This window comes from Numenius arquata, chromosome 7 (genome assembly GCF_964106895.1).
Source record: "Numenius arquata chromosome 7, bNumArq3.hap1.1, whole genome shotgun sequence".
NCBI lineage: Eukaryota > Metazoa > Chordata > Aves > Charadriiformes > Scolopacidae > Numenius > Numenius arquata.
The window spans coordinates 16,368,113-16,396,089 of record NC_133582.1 but is presented as its reverse complement, the minus strand read 5'-3'; the positions used below and the strand labels follow the sequence as shown (position 1 = coordinate 16,396,089).

Genomic DNA, 27,977 nt, shown 5'->3' with positions numbered 1-27,977 from the left:
GTATCAACTTTAAGCATTTCTATTGTCTAAAGCAAGCTGAAAAATGTTTTCAGAGATTTCAGTTATGTATTTGAGCCACCAAATATTCTGCTCCCATGCACAGTTACTGCTTTTGTCTGTATCATAGGTCTGGCTGAATTTTTTTCCCCCCTTTTTCTCTTAATTTTAGCTGGAAGAAAAATAGCAGTCAGGAAAACCAGGCACATAAGAGAAGGGAAGGTGTAACTGGGAGCTTTAGTATTCATTCATGAAATTATCAAATGAGAAAGAGATGGCATAACAACACATACAATTTAGGTAGAAAGGAAAATAATTGCATTTCTTCTCTCAGCAGCATGTATGAGTTGAATGCTAATGCTGTCGTCTTTAAATCCTGCCAGTATAAATGCTGCTTTTCATCTTTGCAGAGAGACTGGCAACAGCATGCAAAGCAGTATCAACGCCCATCCTTTTAACAAAAGAGCACTATGTTGGCAGGCACACCTCTTACTCCTGTCACGTTAGTCCTAGCCAGTAGCTTTCAAATATCAGTATTACAACTTACTAGTTTCTTGCAGGTGTAAAAGCTGGTCTCATTACAACTTCTTTTAATAAAACAGGTTAAACTGATGATGAAGGACCAACTGGTTAGTATACTGTAAAAATTGTGAGAAGGGAGGATGAAAAATATAAAACTTGTCCTCTCCTTAGCTCACAGTCTGTCGTCTTTGTGGTACCACTTGAAAAGAGGAGAGAGAAAGCAAGAGAGAAACACACTTCAGTTGAGCTAACATCAGCTAAACGTTGGGTTTACCTGTTCTTTTTCCCATTTGGAGTAATGTCATCTTTTAGCTCCAGGCATCTCCTCTTCTCTAATAGCAAAAGGAGTACCACAGAAGATCTCAACAAGTGACGCACTGGTCCATTGGTACAGCTGGTACATGGGACTGAGCTGCAGGAGAGGACACTTCTGCTGCATAAATGGAGACAGTTGATCAGCAAGGGAATAAGAAGCAAGAAACAGCAGTGCCTCATGTTAGGTGCAAGAAATCTGATGGGCCTGTTAAACCTGTTGCAGGTAGACCTTATGAATAGTGCAGGAGTTTGGGGTCCTGACTGTTGTTCAGTATAAAGGACTTCTACTTGAATGTCATCTTTGTTTTTTCCTTCAAGGGTAATTCGGAGATACACTTAACCAAAAATTATTTTGATTGTAAAGTTAAGGAAATACCTAAGCATCCATAAATTTGTTAATTATAGTCCTTTGTGCATATATATTGTGAATGCATACAGTTATACATACAAAGTACATATATGTGTAACTTACTGCAGTATCTGAGCAACTCAGTTGCTGGTAGTGTGTTTATAGTTTCTCATATTTTCAGAAGGATACTGCTTGGATCCAAGTTTTAAATATAGGAAACTGAGACTGAGGGGACTGTGTTCACAGGGAATTTACAGTAGGGATTGATTTCACCCTTACTAGCCACTCTGCCTTGGTTTTCCATATAGGTAGCTTTGTATGAGAGTCTGACTGAAACGTAGACATCTGTATTTCATTGTCAGTGTCTTTAAGTAGATACCCTCATCACCATGTATGTTAAATGGAAAGAACAGAATCTCATTCTGCAAGAGGTGGCTGAAATATAAGGAATAGTTCACCCAGAGAGGCCTGTTTTTTAAAATGACAATAAAGAGACCAGCTTAGAAAACTTGAGATGCCAAAAATAGTTGAAATTAGACCCTCTCGTTAATGCGTGTACAATGTCAGTTGGGAAGGAAAAGCAGATAAAGTAACGCACTGTAAAGTGATACCCCATGACTCAGTAATATGCTATTATAGGCAATCCCTAATGGCCTGTACAAGCAAGATTGAGTTCAAAACTAGCATGCTGATTTTTTAAAGAATCTTCTGAGTGATAAACTTTCCAATCTACATATGAATTTACAAAAAAATGTGTTAAAATATGTAATATTTAAATTAGATACAATTTATTTATATAAGAAAATGCATATATCGGAAACATCATAAACTAAAGCGGGTTTATATCTTGTCCTATAAAACATCTTCCCATCTGAAGGTTACTAGAGAAACATTTTTTGAGATTATATGCAGATGGTTTACAGAGGTCGTTTTGTTCATTAGCTTGAAAGAGAATAGTTCGATTAACTCAAGAATTGATGAAATGTTGAATTCAGTTGCAATACAAATAGGCATATTTGCAGTAGTAATGTAATAGCTCACTAAAATTCGTTTAAGTAGGAAGTGAGGGAAGTAATTGACTCCTTGGGTAAGGAAAAACCCAAAGCAACTGTCCTTCATCACAGGTGCTAGCTGCTAATATAATTATGGCAACCTGCGGCTTCCAAACAATATGCTTATTTCTGAACAGGCTTAAAAGAGTGAACAAATTCCCAGCATAATGAATATTGTTTTATGTACCACATAAGCAGTTCTTCACAAGTTTCTCGTTCACATTTGCACCTATCATGGAACTCATCTGCATAATGTCTTGCCCTGCGTAAAATCTGCAACTATTTTCCATTTTGAATTAGTGAAACCAGTTTTCAAATATGAATGTAAATTACTACTTCTGTAAGATTTTCCTTCATTTTAAATAATCAGTACTGTTTTGCAATATGCTAGGACCAGGATAGTTTAGTTGCAAGATTTTAAGTGAAAAATGTTAATTTTTTTAACATTTATTCTATGACTGTACAAACCATTACATAATTCCTTTTTATTTCAGAGCTTAGGTGGAGCTATTCATAATTTTGGAACCTCAGTTGGCAAACATTATATGTTGCGCGGAGCAGCAAGTTGTCATAACTCTCTTTGACAGTGATTCTGCTGCTGGAAAGAACTGCACGCTAGCTTCATTCATTTGTCCGTAAATTGTTCCAAGTTGCTTTGGTTTTGTACCACCGGTAGAATAGGCTTCCAAAATGTTTAAGTTTACTACTTCCACTCCTGATGATCATTTCCTGTCTCCAAAACCAAAGAATCATTCGTCGTTAACAGCAGATAGCAAAATCCTAAGTGCTAGTTCTTTTGCTTTCTCTAGAATGCTAGAAATCAAAACCTTACTTTAGAATCTTCTACTTCAATTGTATCAAAACCTCCTCTGAGCTAACTGCTGCCTGTGCTTTGACTGTGAAGCCACCTTGTTTGTCCTTCTGTCTAGTCAACTCTTCTCTGAGCCTGATCGGAAGATGGCAGTGACTATGTCAGAAGATAATTCTGCCTTTTCTTTTTGTCATACCTGAGCAAGTCAAATTTTCCACCAGTCATGAGATATAGCATAAACTGAGTTTTTCTTGCATATGCTGTAGAAAAAAGGTTATATTAAAGGAAGAGGTATTTAAACAGAACTGGTATATATGATTGCTTTTCTCATGTTTCAGTTTTGACAGCTGTCACTCTACTGGGAAAGTTACAATTCGCATTTAAGAGTCACTGTTTAGGAACAGAAGTGTCCTCTGATTATTATAAGCTACGCTGCAGTATGCATGACACATTGTTATTCGCAAAACATTCAGGTAGCCTAGTAGCAAATTCTATTCTATTTCATCAAGGAAAATAATACAACAAAGTTTGAGGACAGAACTATATTTCATTGCACAGCTGTCTTGCTCTGGTAGCCAGGTTTCAGTTTATGCTCACTACAGCCTGATTCCATCATTGAAACCTAATTAGACCTAGGTTTTGTTATTTATTTGTAAAGACTGAAATAATAGAATTATGTTAAAAAAAATAGTAATAAATATCAATGAAAATATTCCTTCTAAAAAATTTTTCAGGTAAATGTTACTGAAAATCCTAAAAGCATGTTTGTTTTAAATATTGTCTCCTAGTCCAGATGCTGCTTTCATAGAAACCCATTGTGGCTGCTTCTTTTCTAAACTCAACATGTTTAGAATGAAATCCTGTTTGTATTCTGTTCATGGAAAATATTTTCATAAATAATATGAAGCTCATTTTCCTTTTCCACCCCTTCTCTAGATATGATCCAGACATTTTGTTAGGCTATGAAGTCCAGATGCACTCCTGGGGTTATCTCTTACAGAGGGCTGCTGCGCTAAATGTTGATTTATGCCAGATGATTTCTCGTGTGCCGGGTAAGTTATTGTATAGGGTTTCAGTTCAGTTCCAATAGAAAAAAGTTGAAATATTTGAATAAGTTAAGAAAATAAATGCAGAGTATTTCTTCAGGTGGACTTTTTTGTTGTTGCTGTTGTGTTGTTATAGGTATAATCACACACACAAAAATAAATTGAAATACCAATGAGATTCTGGTTTTCAGTGTTTTCTGAATTTTTAAGTTCCTTGTGTATTCCACTTCTGGATATGTCTTGTATCCATGAACCTAGACTCATTTTGAGTGGTCGTGTGTGTTAAGTTTTCAGTTCTTGGAGATGCCTCTGTTACCAAACCTCCTCATGCATCTCCTTGGCTTCAGTCATATGTATATGTCATTCAGGGTACCTACCGTAATCATTATTTGCGGTTTCTCTGGCTGGGGTACGAGGACATGAAGGTGCTCGTGAGCATCACTCATTGTGGTCAGCAGCTCTGTAATAAAATCCTTGCTTTCAGTAGCTGTTCTTGTACTGTGGTCAAATTTTACTGGTCCAAGTGCTGCTGCTTTCCTCCCAACATTCCGAAGATGATGTTTGGGTTTTTTTGTTGAAAAGCTGGGAAGAGTTATCCAGTAGAGTGGTAAGCCTGGAGTCTATACTTACCCACTCAACAGAAGCTATCATTCTGAAAAATGCAGTTAGTGAACAGCTAAATAAATGTATTGCACCTGAGAAGAGTCAAGATTACTTTGTAAAATTAAAAACTGTCTCAAAAATTTGTTGTAGCTCTTTGCAGTCATCAAGATGATGTGGATGAAAGAGATGTGATTTTAAAACTAAAAACAATTGAAAAAGCTGCTTTATTCAGGGCTCTTGCCAAAGAGCTGTACAGAAACTAAACAGCCATGAAATAAGAAGTGTTCTCCTGTGATCGTTCTATTAAAAATTTTATGCTGTTACTCTATAGTGGTTGAAAAAGCAAATGAAATGTTAGGAATTATGGAGCAAGGAAATTATAAAACAATGAATGTAAATGTAAAAATCTAAAGTGTGCTTGCACCTCAAATACTGCAGTTTTAGCCTCATCATAACCTTTCCCCCATCAAAATGGATATAGGAGAACTAGTAAAGATGAGAAGGCTAAACCATATGTGTTTAGTAAGTTAGGATTACAGAAGAGACAAAACCTGGGTAATGAAGGTAAAAGCCTATGAAATCTTGAGGGACAGAGGGGGAAACGTGAATTGGTTGTTCATGGTCTCTTCCAACGCAAGACCCAGAAATCGTCAAATGAAGCACAAATGGCAGCTACAGAATAGGAGTTGATTTTTCACCCCTGGGTTGTTGAACTGTTGAGTTCCTTAACACACGATACTATAAATGCTTAAAGTGTGTGTTGGTTTAAGAGGAGATAAATTCTTGGAAGAAAAATCCATTGGAAACTATTATATATGTGAAAATAATGTCTGGCCCAGGAAGCTGCAAATGTTTAGAACCTTGGAGAGTTCTAGAGAGATTATCAATAGCCGCTTCCCCTGGTTTTAGGTACTTGATGGAACATGATCCTGGGCTAGTTATGTCTTTGGTCTTACACAGCATAGCAATAGCATCTCTTATGTTGGTATCCTGTGTGTCTGGCCAGCAGGGCATGATGTTTTAGAAGAACTAAGTTCACACACTCCTTCATTGAGGTTTGAATATTTGTGCACTCCTTTGATGCTTTCAAAATCTTTTGATGCTTTGGATACCTGTGGCCTGTTTAGAAAAGATCTGAGTTATAGAGACCACCCAGGGACAAGAAAACATAAGAACAAATTGGCATCTTCAGTTGAAAGTTGTTGGCAACCGGAGCCTGGTGAATTTTTAAATACTTAATACATGAAAACAGAAACACATGACAGTTTAGATATGAATTGGCTGTCAAAGGTCACAAGTTTCTTTCTTCAGCACAAAGGTATCAAATTTGTTCTGCAGGAATAATAACTGATTGCATGAACCTTGTTATTAAATTCTACTGATGGCTCAAGTGGGTACAGTCTTCAGATGTAATGAAGGATGTTCAGAAAAACTTTTGACACCTTACACTTCAAGATTAGCGATGCCTTTGGTAAGGGGAGTGGTGAGTGTTGCAGTCAGAGGGTTCTTAACCCTCCAAAGATCACAAAGGTTTACTGCTCTACTGTAGAAGTATGGCTGAACAATCTCTTCAGTTTGGGGTGGGTTGCTTTTGTTCGCAAAGGCTGAGTCTCACAGCTCTTGTCTTACAGGACAGCTATGTCTGCACTGTAATTGCTGCAGAATCAACAGTTACATCAGGTGTCAATAGCAGCCATCTTCATGACATAAGCTGCTGTTGCAAGTTACAGGAATTGGGATACACATGAAGAGTTCCTCAAAGAAGAAAGGTTATTTCTTTGAGAACTATATGGTTCTTAAGGGTGACATCCCTATGTATTTCACAGTCAGGCTTCCTTCCCTACAACTGTGAAGTCCCACACAACATGGGTTCAGTTCCAGTGAAGGAAACCAGGGTTGTAGCCCTTAACATCTGACATAAAGTTCAAGTGAGCATGCAGGACATAGGCAAGATCTCCACAGCACTGGTATTCACAGTACAGATGTTTTTGTGCCAGGTGGTAGATGCATACCCAGAAGTGGAATACATAACATTTAAAATGTTTCTAAGAACTAGTGTTATTGTAAGGTAAGTATTTTTTTTTGGCTGAACTGCAGGAGTAAGATAAGGAAATGTTCACAGTGATCAGCTCCTCCCAAAATGTCATGTCATAAGTGTTGGCTTGTATGCATAGCCATAAACGTACAAGCGTGGTATTCTCTGTTGCTTTGTGGCCTCCTTGTCCATGGCTTTGACCCCATCTGTGTTCCTCTTGCTTTCCCAACCCCTATGCTTCATATTTCCCTCCCTTCTTCACAAGCTGTAATTTCAGAACAGGAAATGCTCCTTCAAGCAGTATGCTCCTCTTTCCTCCTGTTGAAATAAAGATGGAAGGTACTTTTCCTTCCCTTTCCTGTGATTTCAACTTAACAAAAAGAAAGCTGGACTTCTCTCTGGTTTTGCTTTATTGGCTGAGTCTGGTACTGCCTTTGCCATTTACAAGTGAACTATTCATAAGTCGTTAGGACACACCACAAGGGAAGTGAGTACTGTGCCTGTGCGTAGTGGTACTTTTTGTGTGCGCTCTGTGGCCTCCTGTTTCCTCCTTTGCATCACAGCTAGAAGTTAGGGAGCGGGTAACAGAGGGTGAGAGGAGACTTCTTTTTATTTCATCTCACACACTTGAAAGATAGGAAGAATGTCCAGTTCTGCTTCTTAACAGCTTTGTTTCCAAAGAGGCTCACGTGGTTCTGGTGGTATATTCCCTGCACCAGTTGTAGAGCACTACAGGTTTTTGTAATTTTGTGATGCTGATCACGTGCAGTCTCTTGTTCGCCACAGCAGTGGGTCTCTTGTGACCACAGTATGCTTGTTGCCTGTCTTTACCAGCAAAATGTGAAGCAAACTTAAGAAACGTAGGGAATCTCCTAAACAAATCAAAAGAGAACAAGGATGACACTATGGCACTACAGAAAGTAGAACTAACTGTAAAAACTTTAAAAATAAAAATAAGGGGGGAGGAATGTAAGTTCTTCACTTTCCCAGGAGATCCAGCATGTGGAAATGAAAAGCAGAAGAAAAAAATGTTGCTGCTTGTGGGGCTTTTTTTCTATCCAAACACGAAAAGAGGAATTGCTATTTTTCCTCCTTAAAAATCTGAAATAATAAGGAGGTTAAAAAGATGGTAAAGATTTTGATAAAGCGTATGAAAGGTCTGCTAAATTTTGTCAAGGCTCTGTGCTTTATTGCTAAGGTCAGTAAATGAAGAATGTTTTCTTAACCATATTTTGATTGATATGATACGCATTTGAAAGATCAACATACAAAGTTAGTCTGTATTATGTTGTGTTCACAGAAGTTCTGCAGAGCTTCAGGCAATTTTTACTTCTATACTTCTGTCTTCAAGGGTAAATGTGCTTCCTGGCTGTCTGAGGAACTGATTGCTCAGTTATGATCATTACTGCAAAGCGTTGTGTATCCATGCTTCCATACACTGTCCAAAATGGTCTGCTCTTTAGTAATGGAGTACTGTACAGGGATATCTGCTAAATGAGTAGTGGCAGAGCACACAACCAACAGCTGAAAAATGTGTATGGATTTAGAATTGTGGGGAAATTGCCTTAAAGTGCTTTCTCTTCCATTAAACTAATATGAAGGAACAAGACTGGGGGATCAACTAATACACTGTGTTTTCATATTGAATTTTAAATTGTGCTGTACTTTTTAAAAAACATCTATGTGAATTCAGAGAAGAATACCAAAACTGTAGCCTTAGATTGACTGAAAAAAAAAAAAAAGACAGCTTCAGGAAACCTACACCAAAAAGACTGTCTTCTCTTGTGTTGTACTATTTCAAAGCAAGAAAACAAACCAAGGATGGCAAAAGAGGGTATCTTTCCTGTACTGTAGTCACTGCTGTCTTACAGAAAGATTCAGAGTCCTACTTCTGCCTTTGCATTTGTTCCTTCTATTTCCTTCTCTCTCCATTTGTGCTACCCAGAACTCGTGTCTACCTGCTCCCACTGCAGTGGGTTTGCTTTTAATGTATGAAAGGTGCTGAGTTTTCTCTCCCATGACCTGGTTCCGACCATGTAAGTTCTTAACAAGTAAAGCCTTGAGTTATAAACTCTTTAGGGCAGAAATCACTTTTTTTTTTTTTTTTATTGTGCACTAACGTGTGTGCAGCTAGCTCCCAAGTAACATTCAGCATTGCTTAACCAATATATTCGCTATAGAGAATATATTGCCATGGACACCATTTCATTGAAACTGACGTAAGAGTTCTCTTCAGAGGGATGTGCAAAAGAAAAACCTGGGGGAGTTTTATTTAGAGATTGTGTGGAAGGCTGGTAAATAAATAATCCTGTGCAATCAGTAACAGTATTTATGAATTCTTACTTTTCTAGAGAGCTCAAATTGGAAGAGGGATAGCTTGATCTGGTCTTGACTGCCCTATAACTTGTCTAAATATATTCTCTTAATGCCTTTAGACGACAAGAAAGAGAACAGATTTGCGGCTGAGCTGGACGAATATGGGTCGGATACAATGAGTGAAATAAATATTGTTGGGCGAATTATCTTAAATATTTGGAGAATGATGAGAAATGAGGTAAAGTTTTTAAAAGGTTAATGTATTTGACTTACTGGGTTTTTTTAATTATTGTAGAGTTTGAAAATTTCATGTGTCTTAAGTAACTTTGTGTTCTTTATTTGTACACCTTTGCAAATAGAGCAGTCTGCCACTTTGTGAGAGTGGATTTTGCATGTTGCTAAAATGTGAAATGTAAAATACTGAAACCCTGATCTCTCAGTAATGTTTCTTAATGATATTCCTTTTCACTTCTTTGTAGGTTTTGAGAACAACTTACCTGTTCCAACAATTTGTCTAGCGTGGTGCTTTTACTAAACTAAATACTTGAGCTGTCAGACTTACTCTTTGCTTTGCTGTTTATTACTTTACATTTAATACTCAAATGGTTCAGTCTTTATAAATCTTGTTCTGACCAAATTCAGACCTGATCTTTGTGATCTACTTAATTCCACATATTCTTTTCCATTGATGAGGGATAGTCTTTCCTGACTTCTAAATAGTTAGGGACTTCTAAGCATAAATATTTGGCTTTTTAACAAGGAATACTAATAAAACGTTAATAAATTTAGTTGCTACAGTTTTTAAAAAGTAGAGATTTCTTTGACTGTGGAAGGCATCATGCATGTTGACACGTCCTCTGTGTTTTTCTAGGTGAATCTAATGAATTACACTTTTGAAAACGTGGGGTTTCATGTTCTTCATCAACGTTTTCCTTTGTTTACTTTCCGAGTTCTGTCTGATTGGTTTGATAATAAGGCAGATGTCTACAGGTAACGTTCTATTAATCCATTTTGTTTGTTCTTTTTAAGGCCAGATTCCTAACATTGGATAGGTATAAGCTGAGGTCAGCATAGGAAGAAGTAATCAGTTTAGCTCAGGTAGTAGGACAGTCTATACGCAGCAACATGAGCTTATTTACTCTGCTGTTCTGCTGTGTTCTGTTGGGTAGTTATACTCCCAATATTTCACTTTATGTATTTTTCTGTTTAAAGTACCCAAAAACAAATTTTCATTTACAGTTTCAACAGATCTGAATAGATGTACTGTTTTGAAGTTCTGCGAGGTCTTTATTTTGCATATACTATTCATCAGAAAGACTTCTAAGGAACTGTCAGGTTTCTGTTTTATTTCACAGTGCATGTCAACCAAGCTAGGCTTAAAAATAGTAAGAAATAGTATGGCACGTACCACACTGGGCTTCACTCTTCCTTGGAGTGATTTGGTATTGTGTGATATGAAGAATTCACAAAACTGAGTACTGATCTGGACATTATTCATGACATATATATGATTTCTGTAAAAGTTAAATATTTTTCAAAAAGGTGGAAACTTGGTTTAGTGCTAAAATTATAAATTTATGGTCAACTGAGATAGGTATTCTTAATGCAGAAGGATGTTTCCACAAAAGTCCACTGGGTTAAAAAAACCCCACATAAACAGATGAAGAGAAACCCGAGTTTCTGTTTCAGTAATCTTTTAGGGAAGTAAGGAAAACAGGATAGAATATGTCATTGAGATATACCTTAATAGTAGTTTGCTGTATCACATTCTATGTATATTGCTAGAATATGGAAATGTATGTTTATGTGCACCACATTTTTGAAAAAGCCATATGAAAATCTCCTAGGGGAAATTTTATTTGCTGTTCTGTAACAAGCTATCATAAAAATACAATTTTTATTGTAGGAAAAGCAGCACGCTGTTTATAACTAGGTGTTCACTTTCACAGGTGGAAAATGGTTGATCATTATGTTAGCCGGGTCCGTGGGAATCTCCAGTTGTTAGACAAACTGGATTTGATTGACAGAACAAGTGAAATGGCAAGACTTTTTGGCATTCAGTTCTTACATGTATTAACAAGAGGCTCCCAGGTAAGATTTAGTTTTCCTTACACTTCACAAAAGCAAAAAGGTCTTTACAAATTGTTTTAGTTCTTCAGTACCTTTTCAGACAGTATATGTATCTTCGTAAGGTCACAGAAGACTGTTTTGCATAACATGAAATTGAAACTTAAAGGAAGGCAATTCAAAAGCAGTAATAAGGGACTGAACGGTTAGTCTCAGAGGTTAAAAATAACTGTTAAAAATAGAGTGCCCTAAGTGTAATCACACCACTAAGTCTCTTCTAGTGACTTCGGAAGCCCTGAGTTTTCCCTTTGAGTTGGTATTTTTTGCACTTAGATGAGTCTAAAAATGAATGCTTTTTAACACATTAATACAATTAAGCATGTTTTAGAAAGATGAGATTATTTTCTTTCAAGGCAGACAAAGCTGCATCAAATATGTTCTAAGTGACATTTCCTGTGACGCAGACCTCTGGGTGAGATTTGATGATAAGAAGGGCCCTGGCTTTATTAAGTACATGTGTCGTGAGAGATGTGTGTGGTTCTGTTATTTTGATACATCAGAGGGAAAGGGAGCAGGACAGAGTGAGATTTACACTACTCTTTCTTTGAGACCTCAGCAGTCTCCAGTAATACCAAAGGCTTTCTTTGCCCAGGATCTGAGTGACCAGACTTAACTGGGCTGTTCTCATGGCTTCACTTGAGTCCTGAACAGCACCTGAAACGAGTAACAACTACTCTCACACACCTGTGTCTGCTCTTCTCCTGTCCTCTTCTTTCCTACCAATTATTCTTTCTGCTTCCTGTTTTAATAGACATTTTAGCTGACCAGGATTGATTACTTTGCCAACTTCTGTGGACAAAAAGACAACTTAAAAAACTAATGTCCTAAGCAGACCAGCATTGTCTTAAGCCAGCCAGAAATGGGAGTGTCTGAAGCTGCAGTTCCTTAACAATTCAACCCAATTTAAAAATGTTGCCACCTTTTTTCCTTTGACTGCAGTTGCCCATGTCATCTCTTGTTCAACAGATATTTGCCAGTTTAGCTCCCTGATCTGGTTTACCATGTTCTCAGAAAAGTACCGCTGTTGGAGCAAGGGAAGAGAAATGCACAGACAGGGACAGGGAGGGTGGCACTGGCATATTGCCAGCGCAGATATGCTCAAACTGTCATGATTGCAGCCCGCAAAGACTGTTCTGCCTGTCATTTTCTCAAATGGCTGTGAGTGGGAGTGAGCAACAGAAACATGCCGCATTTTCTATCCTGACTGTTCTTTTCTCTTTCCTTCTGTGCATGTACGTTTTGTTTCTATTGAAACTTTCTAGATCACAAAAATGGCAATTGCAACAATTCCCAGTCACCTCAAATATTTTTTTTTCACTCAAAAGAATCATCACTACCTTCTATGAAGATATTTCTTTTCTCCTTAGCTGAAAATTATGTTAAAATGGAACAGTTTTCAGATATTTTAAGTTATTTTTTCCCTATTTTTGTATCTCTTATTAAGTTTCACAAGACCGTTTCTAAAGGTAATTTTTTTCTTTTACTTTATTAAGCTATCTTGAATATCCCATAAACAAATCTAACTAGGAGATGGTCATAGGCATACGGATTATTAGTCATATGATGAACAGTTTGGTGAAAACTAGCAAAAAACACTAGCTCTTGCCAGATCCAGTCCCTGACCACGTCATCACACATCTAAGCCCATCACTGGACACAAATTAGCGTGCAATTAGTGCAAGGTATATGCTACTGCAAAACTACACTTTCAAACCCCAACCCGTTTGTGGTGGCAGGCTCTTGTTAAAGCTGTTGGTTCTGTAAGTTCATTTATAACATCAAAGTTAAAGAAATTATACCGAACCCGTTCAGTACAATGACTGACTATGTAGTTCATCAGGCACAGGGCTTTTGAATAGAGATTTAGTTGCTTATAAAGCACAGGATTAGAAGTACTTGATTTCAATGAATAGTGCTAAATGATGAGGAAACACATGGAAAAGTTCCACTATATGTGACAGAAAATATACCTTAAAAGAGTATGGCTATTTGTTTTGGAAAACTAGTTTTCTGTACTTTAAATTCAGGAAATGTAAGTTCATATTTACACAGTTTTAATACACTCGTGTTTATTCTGCATTTTTGAAATTATAATGATTATTTAACTGTTTTGCAGTATTATTAACTGCAATTATATATTTACAGTATTATTAATTGTTTTGCAGTATCGTGTGGAGTCCATGATGCTGCGTGTTGCAAAGCCAATGAATTATATTCCCGTGACACCCAGTGTCCAGCAGCGAGCTCAAATGAAAGCCCTGCAATGTGTTCCCTTAATAATGGAGCCAGAATCCCGCTTCTACAGCAATGCTGTTCTTGTATTAGATTTCCAGTCGTTATATCCTTCCATTGTGATAGCATACAACTACTGTTTTTCAACCTGCCTGGGACATGTTGAAAACTTAGGAAAGTAAGTTGTTATTCTTTTCTCACAAAGTTTGATTCCTTAGAGACTTTAGCATCTTTTCTGAGGTACTGAGAACCCTTGGTTGTCATTGGAAACAGTGGGCATGTGTGAATAGCACCATTTTCTGTTATGCGATAGAGATGATAAAGATGTGTGTATACGCACACAGACACGTAAATATACATATATGCATCAATATGTATTTTAATTAAATACAGAATTACACTCTGTTCTGTTTAAAAAAAGATAATAAAATAACCCCGTATGCGCATGTGTATACCTGTTCCATTATTGTGGTGGTGCTAGTTTTTAATAGTGCTTCGGAATAAATTAAAATGTTATATAAATCCACTACCTATTTCAAAACAGAGCTAGTAGTATTCCACTGTATGTTAATAAATTGTTGTTCTCTTTTAACAGTTGTAGTTCCCTCTGGTCTTAACTATTCAAAATTAAAAGATGCGAGTTATTCTGTGTAGCATCTCTCACTGAGCTTAACAGTAATTCTGTTAATTGGGAAAAAAAATCTCATTGTTCATTGTAATAACCTCTGTAAAACAATAAGTGGAAGAATTGGAGGATGCATGCGATGATTGCTGGGTCTCACCATCAGGTTTTCAAGTTTCTGATTTGAAATTCTGTAGGAAGAAAATATATGCAGTGTGTTACTTGGTAAACATGCGTGGTTTCTATAGGGGATTACGGCACAAGTACATGCCTCCGCCAACTCAGCATTTGGAAATATGTGTTAATGCTGAACAGAATTGATAAGTTATGCATGTGTTGGAATTTAGCCATTTATTACTACTTTATTCTTAGAGCCTTTTGCATGTAGCTGAGAAATTTTACATGACGGTATGTTTCTTTTATACCTGAATTATAATTGTGATTCTATCTTTGCTGGCATTATCAGCATTTTAATATGAGTTGATGCTTTTGCTTGATCGGGCTGTAGATGAATGAATTGTCTTCATATTTAATTTTTCTCTTTATTAGATATGATGCATTCAAATTTGGCTGTACGTCTCTCAGAGTACCTCCCGACTTACTTTACCAGATTAGACATGATATCACAGTGTCACCCAGTGGAGTAGCTTTTGTCAAGGTAATATTAGTGCTCTGTGGCATGCATTTTCACTTCCTATTGGCTGACTAGCTTAAGATAAAATTGATATTGTAGTTTATATTTTGCTGCATTAAGAGCAGACAGAAGGGGGAAGTTCAGTCTCTCATTTCCCAATGTTTTTTGATATTTGTCAGAGTGCTGAACTTCTGGCAGTTCAGGAAATAAAATGTCATCTTTGTGCTTTCTTTTATACTGAAGGCTTCTTTCATCTATAATTAAACTGTAGTTTACTTGTGCAGTTTGGGGATCAAAGAGTAATTATCTGCGTGTAACACTTGATTCTTCTCCTGTCTGTATAGCAGAATGCTTTCCTAGAAAAAGAGTCATCGTTTGGGAGATGAAACTCCCTCACTTGCTTTCTATTGTTCTCATTTTATGTTATGTGTACTGCAGGCTGATTTGTAATGAATTAATAAATATGGCCTGGAGCTCTTACAAATAATTAGCCAATCACCAGCATACATGTATTTAATGTAAAACAAAAACTTTAAGTACAGAGTAGTTGCAGAATTTCTAAAAGATAATATTCTTTTAGCACTTAACATTTGAGAATTAACAGTTAAATGGAAGTCCTGTTTTAGTTAATAAGGTTATCTAAATATTGCATTAGCAGGTCTGATGAAAACAAAGAACAAAAAGCTATTTACTCTGCCCTTAAGTGCTTTGTCTGTGTTCTAGGTTGCTTGTAATGTTTGTGGGAAGAGCCAAACCGTTGGTGCCTAGGGCATCTTGCTAATTAATTTGTCTTCTTAACAGTTCTGGGTTTTGCTTTTACTCCTAACTGTTTAGGCTGGGCTTTTTAACATATTTTTTTTTTCTTTGTTCCTTTTATGGCAGCCTTCAGTAAGAAAGGGTGTGCTGCCAAGAATGCTAGAAGAAATCTTGAAGACTAGGATAATGGTGAAACAGTCAATGAAGGCTTATAAGCACGACAAGGCTGTGACTCGAATGCTTGAAGCTCGTCAGTTGGGTCTTAAATATATAGCTAATTTTACATTTGGTTATACTGCTGCTAATTTTTCTGGAAGAATGCCATGTGTTGAGGTAAGGGTTGCAGAAAAAAATGCAGAAAAACTGTGGAAAAGACACTATTAATAATGTATAGTAAGAAAACACAGTATTATTATTTGAAACATATTTTATCTAAGTACCTTCATAGAAGCTGTTTTTATTTGTAGTACTGAAAATCAGAAACTTGGAATTATTTGTGATCCTTTTTTTTTTTTTAAAAAAAAAAGACGGCTTATTTTTCTTCTTCCCATTAAAGAGCATTTGGAGTTGGCATTTCTGTATAACTCTCTATAAAGGTAGATTGGATGACAGTCCTAATCGTGGAAATAAAATAAAACATTGTAAGTGTTTCATAGTTTTCATAAGTGCAGGAATCAGCAGAGAAAATGATTCTAAGCGATCTTGTCTTGCTCCTTACACTTTTAATATGCCTAAGGAAGTTTAAACCAAATTTTCCTTTAGTTCAATTCTTAATAATTTTTGATTGTTCTTTCTTTAATTATTGCTGGGTTTATTTATTATATGCATTTAAACCATGAAATAAAATAAATTGTCTCAATATAGTAATTTTCATAAACCAATCAAGCAAGGTTAGACTGTTTACCAAGAGCTAGTATTGGGTTTAGCAATAGAATAAAGATTTTCAATTTATCTTTAACTTTGCAGGTTGGGGATAGCATTGTCCACAAAGCCAGAGAAACATTGGAGCGTGCTATAAAACTGGTGAATGATACAAAAAAATGGGGTGCTCACGTTGTGTATGGTGACACTGACAGGTAATTAATGGTCTGCCTCTTACAATGTTTTAAAATCATAGTAGTTCTTCATAGATATATTTTTCTTTTGTTCTTAACAAGAGGAATTTATGATACTGAAAAGACCATCTTTGAGATGTTCTTACTATCTTGCAGAATATGCAAAGTAAATAATATTTATTTTCTTGGAGTTTCTTTTAGGACTCTTAGAAAGCACTTTGAAGGTTTCCTTTTTTTTGAAAATAATGTGGAACAGAAAAAGGGGGGGAAGTCATATTTTTTTCAGGTGTAAATTAATATGTCTTATTTATTGATGAGTATTTTTGTGCCTCTTTCTGATGCCATTTTTATTTTGGAAAATAGAGTATTTATAATATAGTAGGCATTGCACATTGATACTTAAAGGAAGGCACTATTTTAAGCTCCAAAAGTGGATACAATTCATAAGCAGCCACCAATGCATATGAAGATAAGATTATGCTGTCTGAAATACATCATATAAATATCTCCCCTTTCTCAGTCAATCTTTCATCTAAATAATAGCCATGCTCTAGGCATATCCCTGTCTGGTGTTAGGCTTGGATAATTTTTCAGCCATGGGAAACAAAGCTTCTCTGGCTGTCCCTCCTTAATAACTTTTGAATCAAATGACTGATTTCAGCCACATTTGATGAAAGACTTGAAATTTCAAAGTTACTAAATTCATAGTAGCTTCACACACACACACAAAAATTGTTGGAGAAAGAAAGTAAAATCCTATTGCTGCCCATAGGGGAAAAAAAGGGCATACCCAGAGCTCTTTACAGCTCTTTCCTGGGAATTCCAAGTTTTGCAGCGCCTGGGAGCTGTCACATTCCCTGTCTCAGCAGAGAGTCACAGCGTTCGTTGTGCCTTTGGCTCTCCTGATCTCATACTGAACACTGAAGTTTCTCAGGTTTTTGACTTTTCTAGCTGAAGGAAGGGAACAGAATTGATAACAACATCCCTGCTTTGCCACCAGGAAACTATAGCTTATAAGTTTCAGGAACTATGTTCAACAGATTTGTGCTTATTTCCTATGTCTGATTTCTCGTAGCATGTTTGTACTCTTGAAAGGAGCCACAAAGGAGCAATCTTTTAAGATTGGTCAAGAAATTGCTGAAGCTGTAACAGCAACAAACCCCAAACCTGTTAAACTGAAGTTTGAAAAGGTAAAAGGAAAATACTTTGCTTCAAGTACGTTGGGTGAAAACATTGTTATCCTAAAAAAAAAAAAATCAACTGTGAAGATGAAAGATTTTTGTGGACACTGATGTAGCATAAGGATATACACCAGTCTCGTGCTGTACTGTTTCTGTGAGTATATTGCAAGCCCCTTAATGCCTCAGGGACCTTGTCAGACGAGCGCTGCAGCATGAACAACAAAAAGAAATATTCCTACTTTCACATCAGGATGCCTGGTGGCCTCTTGCGCTGGTAGCACCAGGCAATTTGAAATTCCTGTCTCATCAATTTTTGGAAATGTCTCCCTCAGGTTTTGTATTATATACATACAATCAGATCAATGCCTGCAACTCGGAAAAGAAAAAGTACACCGTCTCTTGAAGTGATTCCAGTGCATTAATTGCAAGCCTGATATTTATTTTTCAGCCAGCCTTAGCACACTTCAGGATATGTCCATGTGATACATATACATATAAAATGAAAAATTACAAAAATCCATTCAGTAGGCTTTTGGAAGAAGTATTAATGACAATAAACCTTTTATAGAAGAGCAAAGCAATGTGATGCTAATTTTAGTGGAAGTTTATCATTGGAAAGTCCTTAGCAATCAGTTCAGGTGCTCTAGGTATTTTCCAAGTACATACCTGACTCAACAGGTTCAATCAGAATTTGTAAGCCAATTGTCATTTTTCATGGAAAACACAGTAGAAAAATATTAGCAAGAAAAGCCAGGATACCTGTGGAAGGCACGGTGACTTTTCCTCACTGACTCTAATGTACAGGGACCCTTCCCAGTTTGAGGCAATTCTGTGTCATTAAGCTGAAGGAGTAATTAGCCAGAAAAAATGCTAGGTGCGAGGACATACTTGAGATGTCAGTGTTTCACTTCAAGTGCCCTTATTCACCTGTGGGTCAAAGTACTGAGTACTCTCCAAGGGCAGCTTCCTTAGCACAGGAAGAGCAAAATGCCTCAAAGCTGGAGCAACTGTTGAAGAAATGGGACACATACGTGCAGGGCCTTCTTCAGCCTGAGGCAATCTACACTCGCTGCTGCCTCTTCCATCAGATCCAGGAAGATGTGGTGTTATCCTAGTAATACTGGAAAGAAACTGTTCCCCATTCTTTCTTTTAAAACTGCTCAAGGAATACTGACACAATCACGAATGAAATAAGAGGTTGGAGAAAACAAGCTAAAATGGACCATAAACCCTAAAAATCTATTCATGAGGAAATTGTTCTCCAAGCCTAGGCATTTAAAAAGCATGCTTTCCCCAAATCAAGATACTAACTGATTTTAGGCACCTCATAAATAGATGAAGTTTGAAAACAGAAAGCTCAGAGCCACTACTTTTGCTGGGAAAGTTTTCTTCTCTGATGTTTAAAATGAAATTGTTGTCTTTTTAAGAAAGAGATAATATAGTTACATTAAAAATGCTGATAGATGCCATCCGGAAAAGTAAGGGTACTCAAAACAAATCATACTGTGTGTCACTTTTCATCTGAGCTTCAGGCTGCTTAGCCTATACAGCTAGATGAAATATAAAGTGATTTAAGAATGGAAAACCACTGAATTGCATCTTCCTCAGCCATCCTTTAACAGTTCTTTGATCTAGTTTGTTGGTTTTGATGATTAAAAAAATAACAACAGCAGCAGCAAAGCAAAGTAGAAACTGTCTTTGCTCAGAGCCACCTTATTTTCTCAACACATTGGGCTATCTTCTGTCTAAACAATCCAGGTCTACTTGCCATGTGTCCTGCAAACTAAAAAGAGGTACGTGGGTTACATGTATGAAACACTGGACCAGAAGGACCCAGTATTTGATGCAAAAGGCATAGAGACAGTCCGAAGGGATTCCTGTCCTGCTGTTTCCAAGGTAAAATACTCACACATTTCTTCCCGAATGAAATTATAGTATTCTGTTATTTCATTGTATATTTATCCTTTCTCAGAGTTTCTAGTCCTTGTGAGTTGTCTGAGACTTCGTCTGTTTTTCTGGTATGAGCCATTTGAAAGATAAATTGAAGATCTTGCGCAGCATTACAAGGACTTGCACTTTCCATATTAGCTACTATCTTTCAGCCCCTAAAAAACCCATACAAGGCCCTCAGCCCCATGTAAGCTCTCTAGAAGATCATTCTTGATCCATTTCACTTTAACTGGAAGTAAGTATTACTCCAGGATGAGTGAGGCACACTGATGTGTCTGCTAAATAGCTCGATAACATAAATCTAGTTTAGCTAAGAATTCATTTAAAATCAACTTCCTTGTCTGTTTATTTTAAGCTATGCATTGGGGGATTAAAAAGAACAGGCTCTTGTTCTTAATCAAGTCAATCGTGCAGAAAGTCATGGCAAAATATTTTAGATGATGAAAAAACATCTTCTCTCATACTCTGGAAAACATCTGTAATTGTTGAAAGAGTGTTAGTGCCAGAATATGGATAACGTCATGGTAGATGTGTCAAACTGAGGAAAAAGTTGTCCAGTAATGTGTTGATGAACGTCTTTGAGTGGAAGAGAATGCAAGCTGTTGCCATATTAACGTTCTAGTTCACAGCTGATACTTTCTCTAAGCAGTGTATTAATATTTCCATATCATTTACTGAATTATTCGGAATTATTTGAAATATTTGGAATTTTTTAGTTAAACATACATGGTTTTCTCACCTTTCTCCTTTGGTTGTAAAGATACTTGAGTGTTCTATCAAGCTGCTATTTGAAACACGGGACATAAGTCAAATCAAGCAGTACGTTCAGAATCAATGCATGAAGCTACTGGAAGGAAAAGCCAGCATGCAGGACTTCATCTTTGCGAAAGAGTACAGAGGCAGCTCAGCTTACAGACCGGGATCCTGCGTACCAGCCCTGGAAATCACCAGGTAAGGAGATTAAGAAGTGCTAATCATAGATATTTTTTTCTCTTGACCTTTGTACTGCCAAGTTATGGGTAGCAGTGAGATAGCTCCTTCAGATGCTGTTGCAGCAGTTGGCTCTGATTTTCTTCTGTGTCTGAAGAGAGATCAGGCATCAGATACTCCTAGGAAGTCATTTTGTAGTCCTGGAAAGAGCCAGACATGTTCAGGAGTAAAGTCTCTTGTCAGGATGCTGTAACGGTGTGTTCACTGCTGTTACTTAGGCTTTGGGTTTTGTACAAGTGCTTGGCTCTCCAAGATTGCCCATCACTCATGGATATTAGATACGTGAAAAATGGTAATAGTCATGTCTCTCAGTGCTGTGAAATATATTACCAGGCATAAATCTTTATTTTTTAAAAGGTACCTTACTTAAAGTTAATATTTCATTCTGTTGATATTATCAGTAATAGATAATGTGAGCTGGCAAGCTGGCACGTTTTGCCATCTTTGTTAATATAAAAGCCATGCTTTTTAAATAAAATAAAATTCAAGTCCTGGATTGATACCTGCTTCAAATTGAATTGTCCTTTGCTTTCTGGGTACTTGAGTTCTTTTTAATACCCTGGCTGCTCTTCATTAAAATACTTCTTTAAGGAAGAAGTACCTAGAAAACAACCTACATGCAAATCCAAGTGACCTGAAACAGAACAAATCTTTAGGGCTCATGTTCCCAGTTCTAAAATTTGAGTCTGATCATGAAACAAATTAAAAAGGAAACAAGTTGGTCCTGTGCTTCCTAATTGACGCTAACTTCAGTCATCTGGAGAGCTGCTAATCTAATCAGATGAGGAAGTTTACAAGCAAATGTAATAACTATGTGAAATAACTATGGCTCTGGATGCATTATAAAGCCTGTTTTTAAACAGGAGAATGCTTGCCTATGACCGTCGCTCTGAACCACGAGTCGGGGAGCGAGTGCCCTACGTCATTGTGTGCGGCATGCCCGGGCTGCCCCTCATACAGCTGGTGAGGCGGCCCATTGAAGTCCTGCAGGATCCCAACCTGAGGCTCAATGCTACCTACTATATTACCAAACAAATTCTGCCACCGCTGGCTCGGGTGTTCTCACTTATTGGCATAGACGTCTTCAGCTGGTACCACGAGTTGCCACGGGTAAGTGTTGGAAAACAGTGTTTGCTTTTATCATGCCTTTTAATGGAATGAGGTTTATATGAGGTAACAGCAAAGGTTATTTATTTTACAAGGCTGTGTTTGATGCCCAAACATGCAGACTTGATTTTTAGATCTTCTGTGTGATTTTTCTTTCCACTTAGTAAACCAGTTTTTCCTGCCAACCCTTCTGTTCAGGGTTGATCACATTGTCATTTTCCTATTTTCTGACCCCTTATCATGGAGTGATAGAATGGTTTGGGTTGGAAAGGACCTTGAAGATCTTCTAGTTCCAACCCTCTGCCATGGGCAGGGACACCTCCCACTAGACCAGGTTGCTCAAAGCCCCATCCAACCAGGCCTTGAACACCTCCAGGAATGGCACATCCACAACTTCTCTGGGCAACCTGTTCCAGTGTCTCACCACCCTCATAGTAAAGAACTTCTTCTTGATATCTAATCTAAATCTCCCCTCTTTCAGTTTAAAACTGTTACCCCTCATCCTATCATTACACTCCCTGATAAAGAATCCCTCCCCATCTCCCCTGTAGGTCCCCTTTAGGTACTGGAAGGTCTCCCCGGAGCCTTCTCTTCTCAAGGCTGAACAACCCCAACTCTCCCAGCCTGTTTTCATAGCAGAGGTGCTCCAGTCCTCTGATCATCTTCGTGGCCCTCCTCTGGACTCAATCCAACAGGTCCATGTGCATCTTACGTTGGGGGCCCCAGAGCTGGACATGGTACTCCAAGTGGGGTCTCACCAGAAGGGAGTAGAGGGGCAGAATCACCTCCCTCGACCTGCTGGCCACAGTGCTTTTGATGCAGCCCAGGGTGCAGTTGGCTTTCTGGGCTGAGAGCATATGTCCCTGGCTCATGTTGAGCTTCTCGTCCACCAACACCCCAAGTCCTTGTTGTCAGGGCTGCTCTCAGTCCATTCTCTGACCAGCCTGTATTTGTGCTTGGGATTGCCCCGACCCAGGTGCAGGACTTTGCACTTGGCCTGGTTGAACTTCATGTGGGCCCACCTCTCATGCCTGTCCAGGTCCCTCTGGATGGGCATCCCTTCCCTCCAATGTGTCAACCACTCTGCACAGCTTGGTGTCTTATTTTGCCATAATTGTGTATTTATTAGCAATACTTGTATATGCATCTATTTGGCTGCACCATCTTTTATATCTCTCTACAGTAGATGTTGGATCTCCTGTTTCTCCAAGATGTTCTGAAAATCTTTCCTTTTTATAGAAAAGGTGGTAATGCCCAAGCAGCAGGAATGCTTTTTAAAAAATCAGTATCATCAGAAATTTTAAACTGACTTTCCTAGAAGCTAAAGAAATCATTGGGATGCAGGAAGAGAAATGTTAGATAGCTGGATTTTAGTTTGTGATTCCCCTGACAAAAAGGGACAGTGAAAGATGGTGGCTTTGTGTAGTTTGGTTGTTGTGCTTAGTGTAGACTTCAGCAGGATAGTGGTACGTGATGTTTCCCACTGCAGACTTGTAATATAGCCTGGATTTACTTCAGTTCTGGTTCTTTTCTCTACCTTTCCGATGTCACTGTGACACTCTCACCTTAACCACCTCTAACAAGCTGCTCTAAAAAGGCAAAAGGAGCCCTGAGTTCCTGCAATGCCAGGGAGCGGCCAAGGAGGTCGCGGGGAGCAGAGCAGCAGGGTGTTTGAAGCAGGAGGGTGAAGGATAGCCCAAAGCCGAAGTCACGCAGCACCGGGAATGACTGCAGAGAACAAACTTCCCTGTGAGGGGACTGTGGTGGAGCTTTATCCAGGGAAATCAGAGCTTGAACAGGAGCCACGGACCAAAGGACAGTGGCAGCTCTGGGACCGGGACCGGGACCGGACCCGCACAGGAACTCGAGGAGAGGCAGGATTGCCACTGGGGATGCAACCAGGGCACGTTTGGATGTTCAGAAGATCAGCACCTTTAGAGGAACAACTGCAGGAGGCAGAGCTTGAGATGAGATAGGAATTTAGATGTGACTGAGGATTTCTTTGGCTATTCTTTCTCTTTTTCTGGTGAGATTCCCTGGGAAGTAGGTGTGGGTGGGCTCTGTTCAGTCTATCACCTCAGGGCAAGTGCTACGCTCTTCAGAGTGACGCAATCCACATTCATAATTTGTGTGTGAACCCACACCCTGCAGGCCGTGCTGCACTTTCATACTCCTTTGTGAAATAATAGGCTATGTCTAGTAATAAGGCGAGCAGTTCTCTTGAAAGTTCATTACCTCTTAATTATTTTTTTCAACAGATTCAAAAAGCTGCCTCGACTGCCCGCAGTGAGCTAGAAGGACGCAAAGGCACAATCTCCCAGTATTTCACGACCTTACACTGTCCCGTGTGTGATGAACTGACCCAGTTTGGGATCTGTGCGAAGTGCAGGAGCCAGCCACAGCACGTGGCAGTGATCCTCAACCAAGAAATCCGAGAGCTGGAGCGTAAGCAGGAACAGCTGGTCAAGGTATGATGTCAGATGTGTGTCAGGCAAAGGCAGGGGCTGAAATTTCAAAGCAGGGAGTTACTGAGTGCCCTCCGCAGAAACAGGAAGCACAAACCGAGTGTTAAACGCGTTACAGCATGTTTGCTTTTCCCATTGCTGTTGAAGGCAGCACAGCAGCTGGTTCTCTCCTCAGCTGTGCATAAAAGTGAAGGCAAAGGGGGGCACCAAAAGAGAAGACACTTCTCGCCTTTTCCTTTTTTATTTTTTAGAAGAGTATCTTACATGGTTTGTAGGTGCCTTTCTATAATGACAGTGACGGAGAGTTGTAAAAATATGAAAGATTCACCTTTTTTGCATTAAAATAATCGATGATGTTCTAGTAACAAAAACGTTTGTCCCAGAAAATTTATTTTTTTATATGTATAATGTGGATGTGGTTTAGCTTTTAGTAGATAGGTTTTCTTGTTACCTTTCCTCTCGATAGGAATTTTCCAAGCTGTTTTTTCCCTTTGAGCTAGAAATCAATTATGAGGGTGGCTGACTGTGCTCACGAATATATTAGAGCAAAGCAGAATGCCTCCCCTTGCAGAAACAGATGCATATCCTCACCTAAATTTCATACTGCCGTATTTTATAATTAATAAATATTTTTGTTAAAATTTATTTTTAGCACTAGCATATGAATCATTTTAAAGACTTGTCTGAATTGCAGGGATATAAATGTTCCTGTAGTCTTGGCATTGATTTGGTAGGCTCCCATGGGGCTCTGTTGCTAGAAAGCCATTATAATTCACTATTCATAAATACTGCATTAGTAAGGTGTGGACTTCTGTTTCTTGCTGTATTTTGTAATATTTGCTCTGATCTGCAATGTAAATGGCAGTAAAGGAAGGTGATGCGTGTTCTGCAGTTTTCCTGTGGTACTTTGAACCTTTTACATTGCTTTTGTTCTGGAACAAACCAGAACTTGGCAGATCGGTGCAGCCCCTGGGAAGGATCAGTGGGTTTGACGAGACCATTCTCTTGTCCCTGCAACAGGTCGGTGAGGCCTGGGGTCACGCTCGAGTCAGTGTTTGATGAGGCAACCTCTCTTTAAAAGCATCTGGTTTATCTTAATACAAAAATGTATATAACCTTCACGGTATAAATTCTTGGCCCTCCAAGATTATAAACATGCCAGAGCCAGCACTTAAAAATTACCTGCCATAGATTAAGGCCACAGACTCCTTCCCTCTACACAAACTGAACTTGGTTGTTCAGCGTCTCAGGTACCACTTGGTTTGGTCCCTTGCGTTCAACCCAGCCATGGCCTCTTTCAAATGAACAAGAGTAGACTTATCTGAGGTTCTTTTAGAAGTTCCAAACCTGGAACAACCCATTTAAATCCTGTTCTTTTTGGTGACGGACAGGTCAGGGAACTGGTCCCCTCGGAGGTGCCACGTGTGGGACTTGGCCAAGTGGGGCTGCTCCTCTCCAGCTGTTCTTAGTTTGAGTTTCTGGTCTGCAGGATTCAGTGCTGATACAGGTCTGGCTGGGAGGGTCGCTGCTGCCCAAATGATTTTAGCATGGAAAGAAGGAAAAGAACTAATTGAAAAGCAAAGGACATGATTTTGATTTGTTGCTCAAACTGTGCAAACAGTAGGATAACACTGTAACATTTTGATGTTACAAAACACTAGTGTGGTCGGAAGCAAATTTCTGAGTTTTTGGAAAAAACTGTTGGAGGTGGCAGATGCTGGAAAGGATTAAAAATAAAAGAGCAAAGTAGGGGCCTTTGGTTTTCCAAAGGCAGTTACCTTTGGGAAAACTGTGCCTGCTGCTATTTCATTCCATCCGGTATCTCATGTTCAAAGTACCTTCAAGCAGCATTAACTCCATTAACGAGTAGATCCGTGAAGGAGAGCGGTGGAACCCGCCTGCCTGTGCATTTCTGTTTTGGGCTTGATTAACTCTGACTTGGAAAGTAAAGCTCTAATTGAAGCTTAACTTGAAACAGGACTAGTTTATCAAGTCCTTCTCCTGTGTAGAGAGTAAGTGCAGAGTGACAGGTTTGTCTTTTTTCACTAGGAAACTTTTAGACAGGGTAAGTTTATCACAAATATAACACACTGCCCCACTTAAATCCGCTCAACTCATTTACCTCATTTTTCCAAGTGCCACCACACACGAGTAGCACTGAATTAGCAGGACTGAAGCCCGAGCTGTACATCAGGCTGTTGATCTCTGCCCGGTTCCGGTGGCGGCGCTGCCGGCCAGGCGCCCCCAGCAGAGGATGGAGCCTTGGGGAAGAGCTTGGCGCTGCCTCGGGCTGTGCCTGTTCTGCTGATACAAAGCTGGGGACCGAGTAGTCCCAGGTGATTGATGCCTCGCTTGCGTTAAGTTTAAAATAATCTGGTTTGCTTTTTTTATATGCTATCTAGATATGCAAGAACTGCACAGGCTGCTCTGACCGACAGATCCAGTGCGTCTCCCTCAACTGTCCCGTACTTTTCAAGCTCTCCAGAGTAAGCAGAGAACTGTCAAAGGCACCGTATCTTCGCCAGCTACTTGACCAGTTTTAAATGATCTGTGTTACAGGATTCCAGGTGCTATTTTTATTTTTTTTTTCAGTGTTTACCACACTAAGACTATTGTGCATGGTGCTTTTTCAATTCTCATCTAGTCCAGGATTTCCATTTTAACCGTTGGGTTTATTATCTGAAGAATAATGAACGCTTATCCTAACTAAATTTTAAAAAAAACAAATACATTTGTTGACCTATGAATAGCTCACTTTTTAAGATGTACAAATTTCTTCTTTCTTTCATGTTTCTAACATACTGTTTTATAATGCTGATGTTGAAATAGCTACGTGTAACATCCTGTAAATCCATTTCAAAGTAGAAGTCGAGTTTACTTCCGGAGGAAGGAGCACTGAAAACCTCTTGAAACGATAAACCCATTAGTGTGTGTTCTCGAACTGTCAGTATCAAGACGTGTTACTTATATATTATCCATTCACTTTATAATTTTGTCTGCGAAATATTTTGTAAATACACTTTTTTACTTTTCAAACAACTGAGTAAAATAATGTGCAATGACTTTTATACAGATAATTTTAAAGTCGGTTGGTATATCTCCTCCTCAGTTTTGCTTGATTCCAAGTAGATTGTTATTTTGATCAGACTGTGCAAGCAGTAGTACCATGTGTAGCATTTTGAAACATTATTTTCTAAAAATTGCTGTCTTGCTTTAGCTATTAATGGGGCATTGTGAGGAACTGTGCAAAGACATTTTTGTTACAAACCTGTGGGACTGTTGCAATACTTTAAATATAAAATTTTATTCCATTTTTGCTTGTTTTGTATAGACATTTCTATTGCTTCTAAATATGCTTAAAATATTTTCTTTCCTTATGTACTGTACAGTTAAATCTTATTTGCCACCATCTTGACAAAATGTGTATTTAGAATATTTGTATAACTGTATAAAATGGAAAAGGAATTATGTGGTCAGTGCATTGTTTTCTAAACTGGAAATCATTTCGTTTTAGAAGTTAATAATGGAAACCATATTAAAGTTGAATAAAATGATATGGTAAAAATTATATGCTTTTTTATATTTACCCCCAATTGCAGACACCTCTGTCTCCCTCCTTTGGAACACAACTAATGTAAATAAGGCTGCTCAAAGAAGTTAAGAATCCACAGAAGAGTTTCCAGCTTAAGCTCTGGGATCTTAAACCCTGCTATCAGTTCTTGGAGACCTTCCCCAAACCAGAAGAGAAACATTTCCAGTTTTCCATTAGTCAAAACAGGAGTAAGTTTTAAATTTAGAAGTCCAGAATAGCT

The 27,977-nt window shown here is 38.4% G+C and overlaps 1 protein-coding gene across 1 annotated transcript in view; it reads left to right on the top strand.

Annotated features, from left to right (window-relative positions):
- The window catches only part of REV3L (REV3 like, DNA directed polymerase zeta catalytic subunit), a 117,183-nt gene extending 89,458 nt beyond the window's left edge, over positions 1-27,725 (top strand). The window contains exons 19-32 of the mRNA XM_074150943.1: positions 3,983-4,098; positions 9,166-9,284; positions 9,918-10,036; positions 10,996-11,137; positions 13,339-13,583; positions 14,577-14,685; positions 15,544-15,750; positions 16,384-16,493; positions 17,548-17,662; positions 19,412-19,549; positions 20,364-20,554; positions 21,457-21,703; positions 23,959-24,168; positions 26,568-27,725. Of these exons, the coding sequence (XP_074007044.1) occupies positions 3,983-4,098; positions 9,166-9,284; positions 9,918-10,036; positions 10,996-11,137; positions 13,339-13,583; positions 14,577-14,685; positions 15,544-15,750; positions 16,384-16,493; positions 17,548-17,662; positions 19,412-19,549; positions 20,364-20,554; positions 21,457-21,703; positions 23,959-24,168; positions 26,568-26,708 (2,209 nt within the window). The 3' untranslated portion in view covers positions 26,709-27,725. The remainder of the gene's footprint in view (positions 1-3,982; positions 4,099-9,165; positions 9,285-9,917; positions 10,037-10,995; positions 11,138-13,338; positions 13,584-14,576; positions 14,686-15,543; positions 15,751-16,383; positions 16,494-17,547; positions 17,663-19,411; positions 19,550-20,363; positions 20,555-21,456; positions 21,704-23,958; positions 24,169-26,567) is intronic.
- Positions 27,726-27,977: the final 252 nt, after the last annotated feature.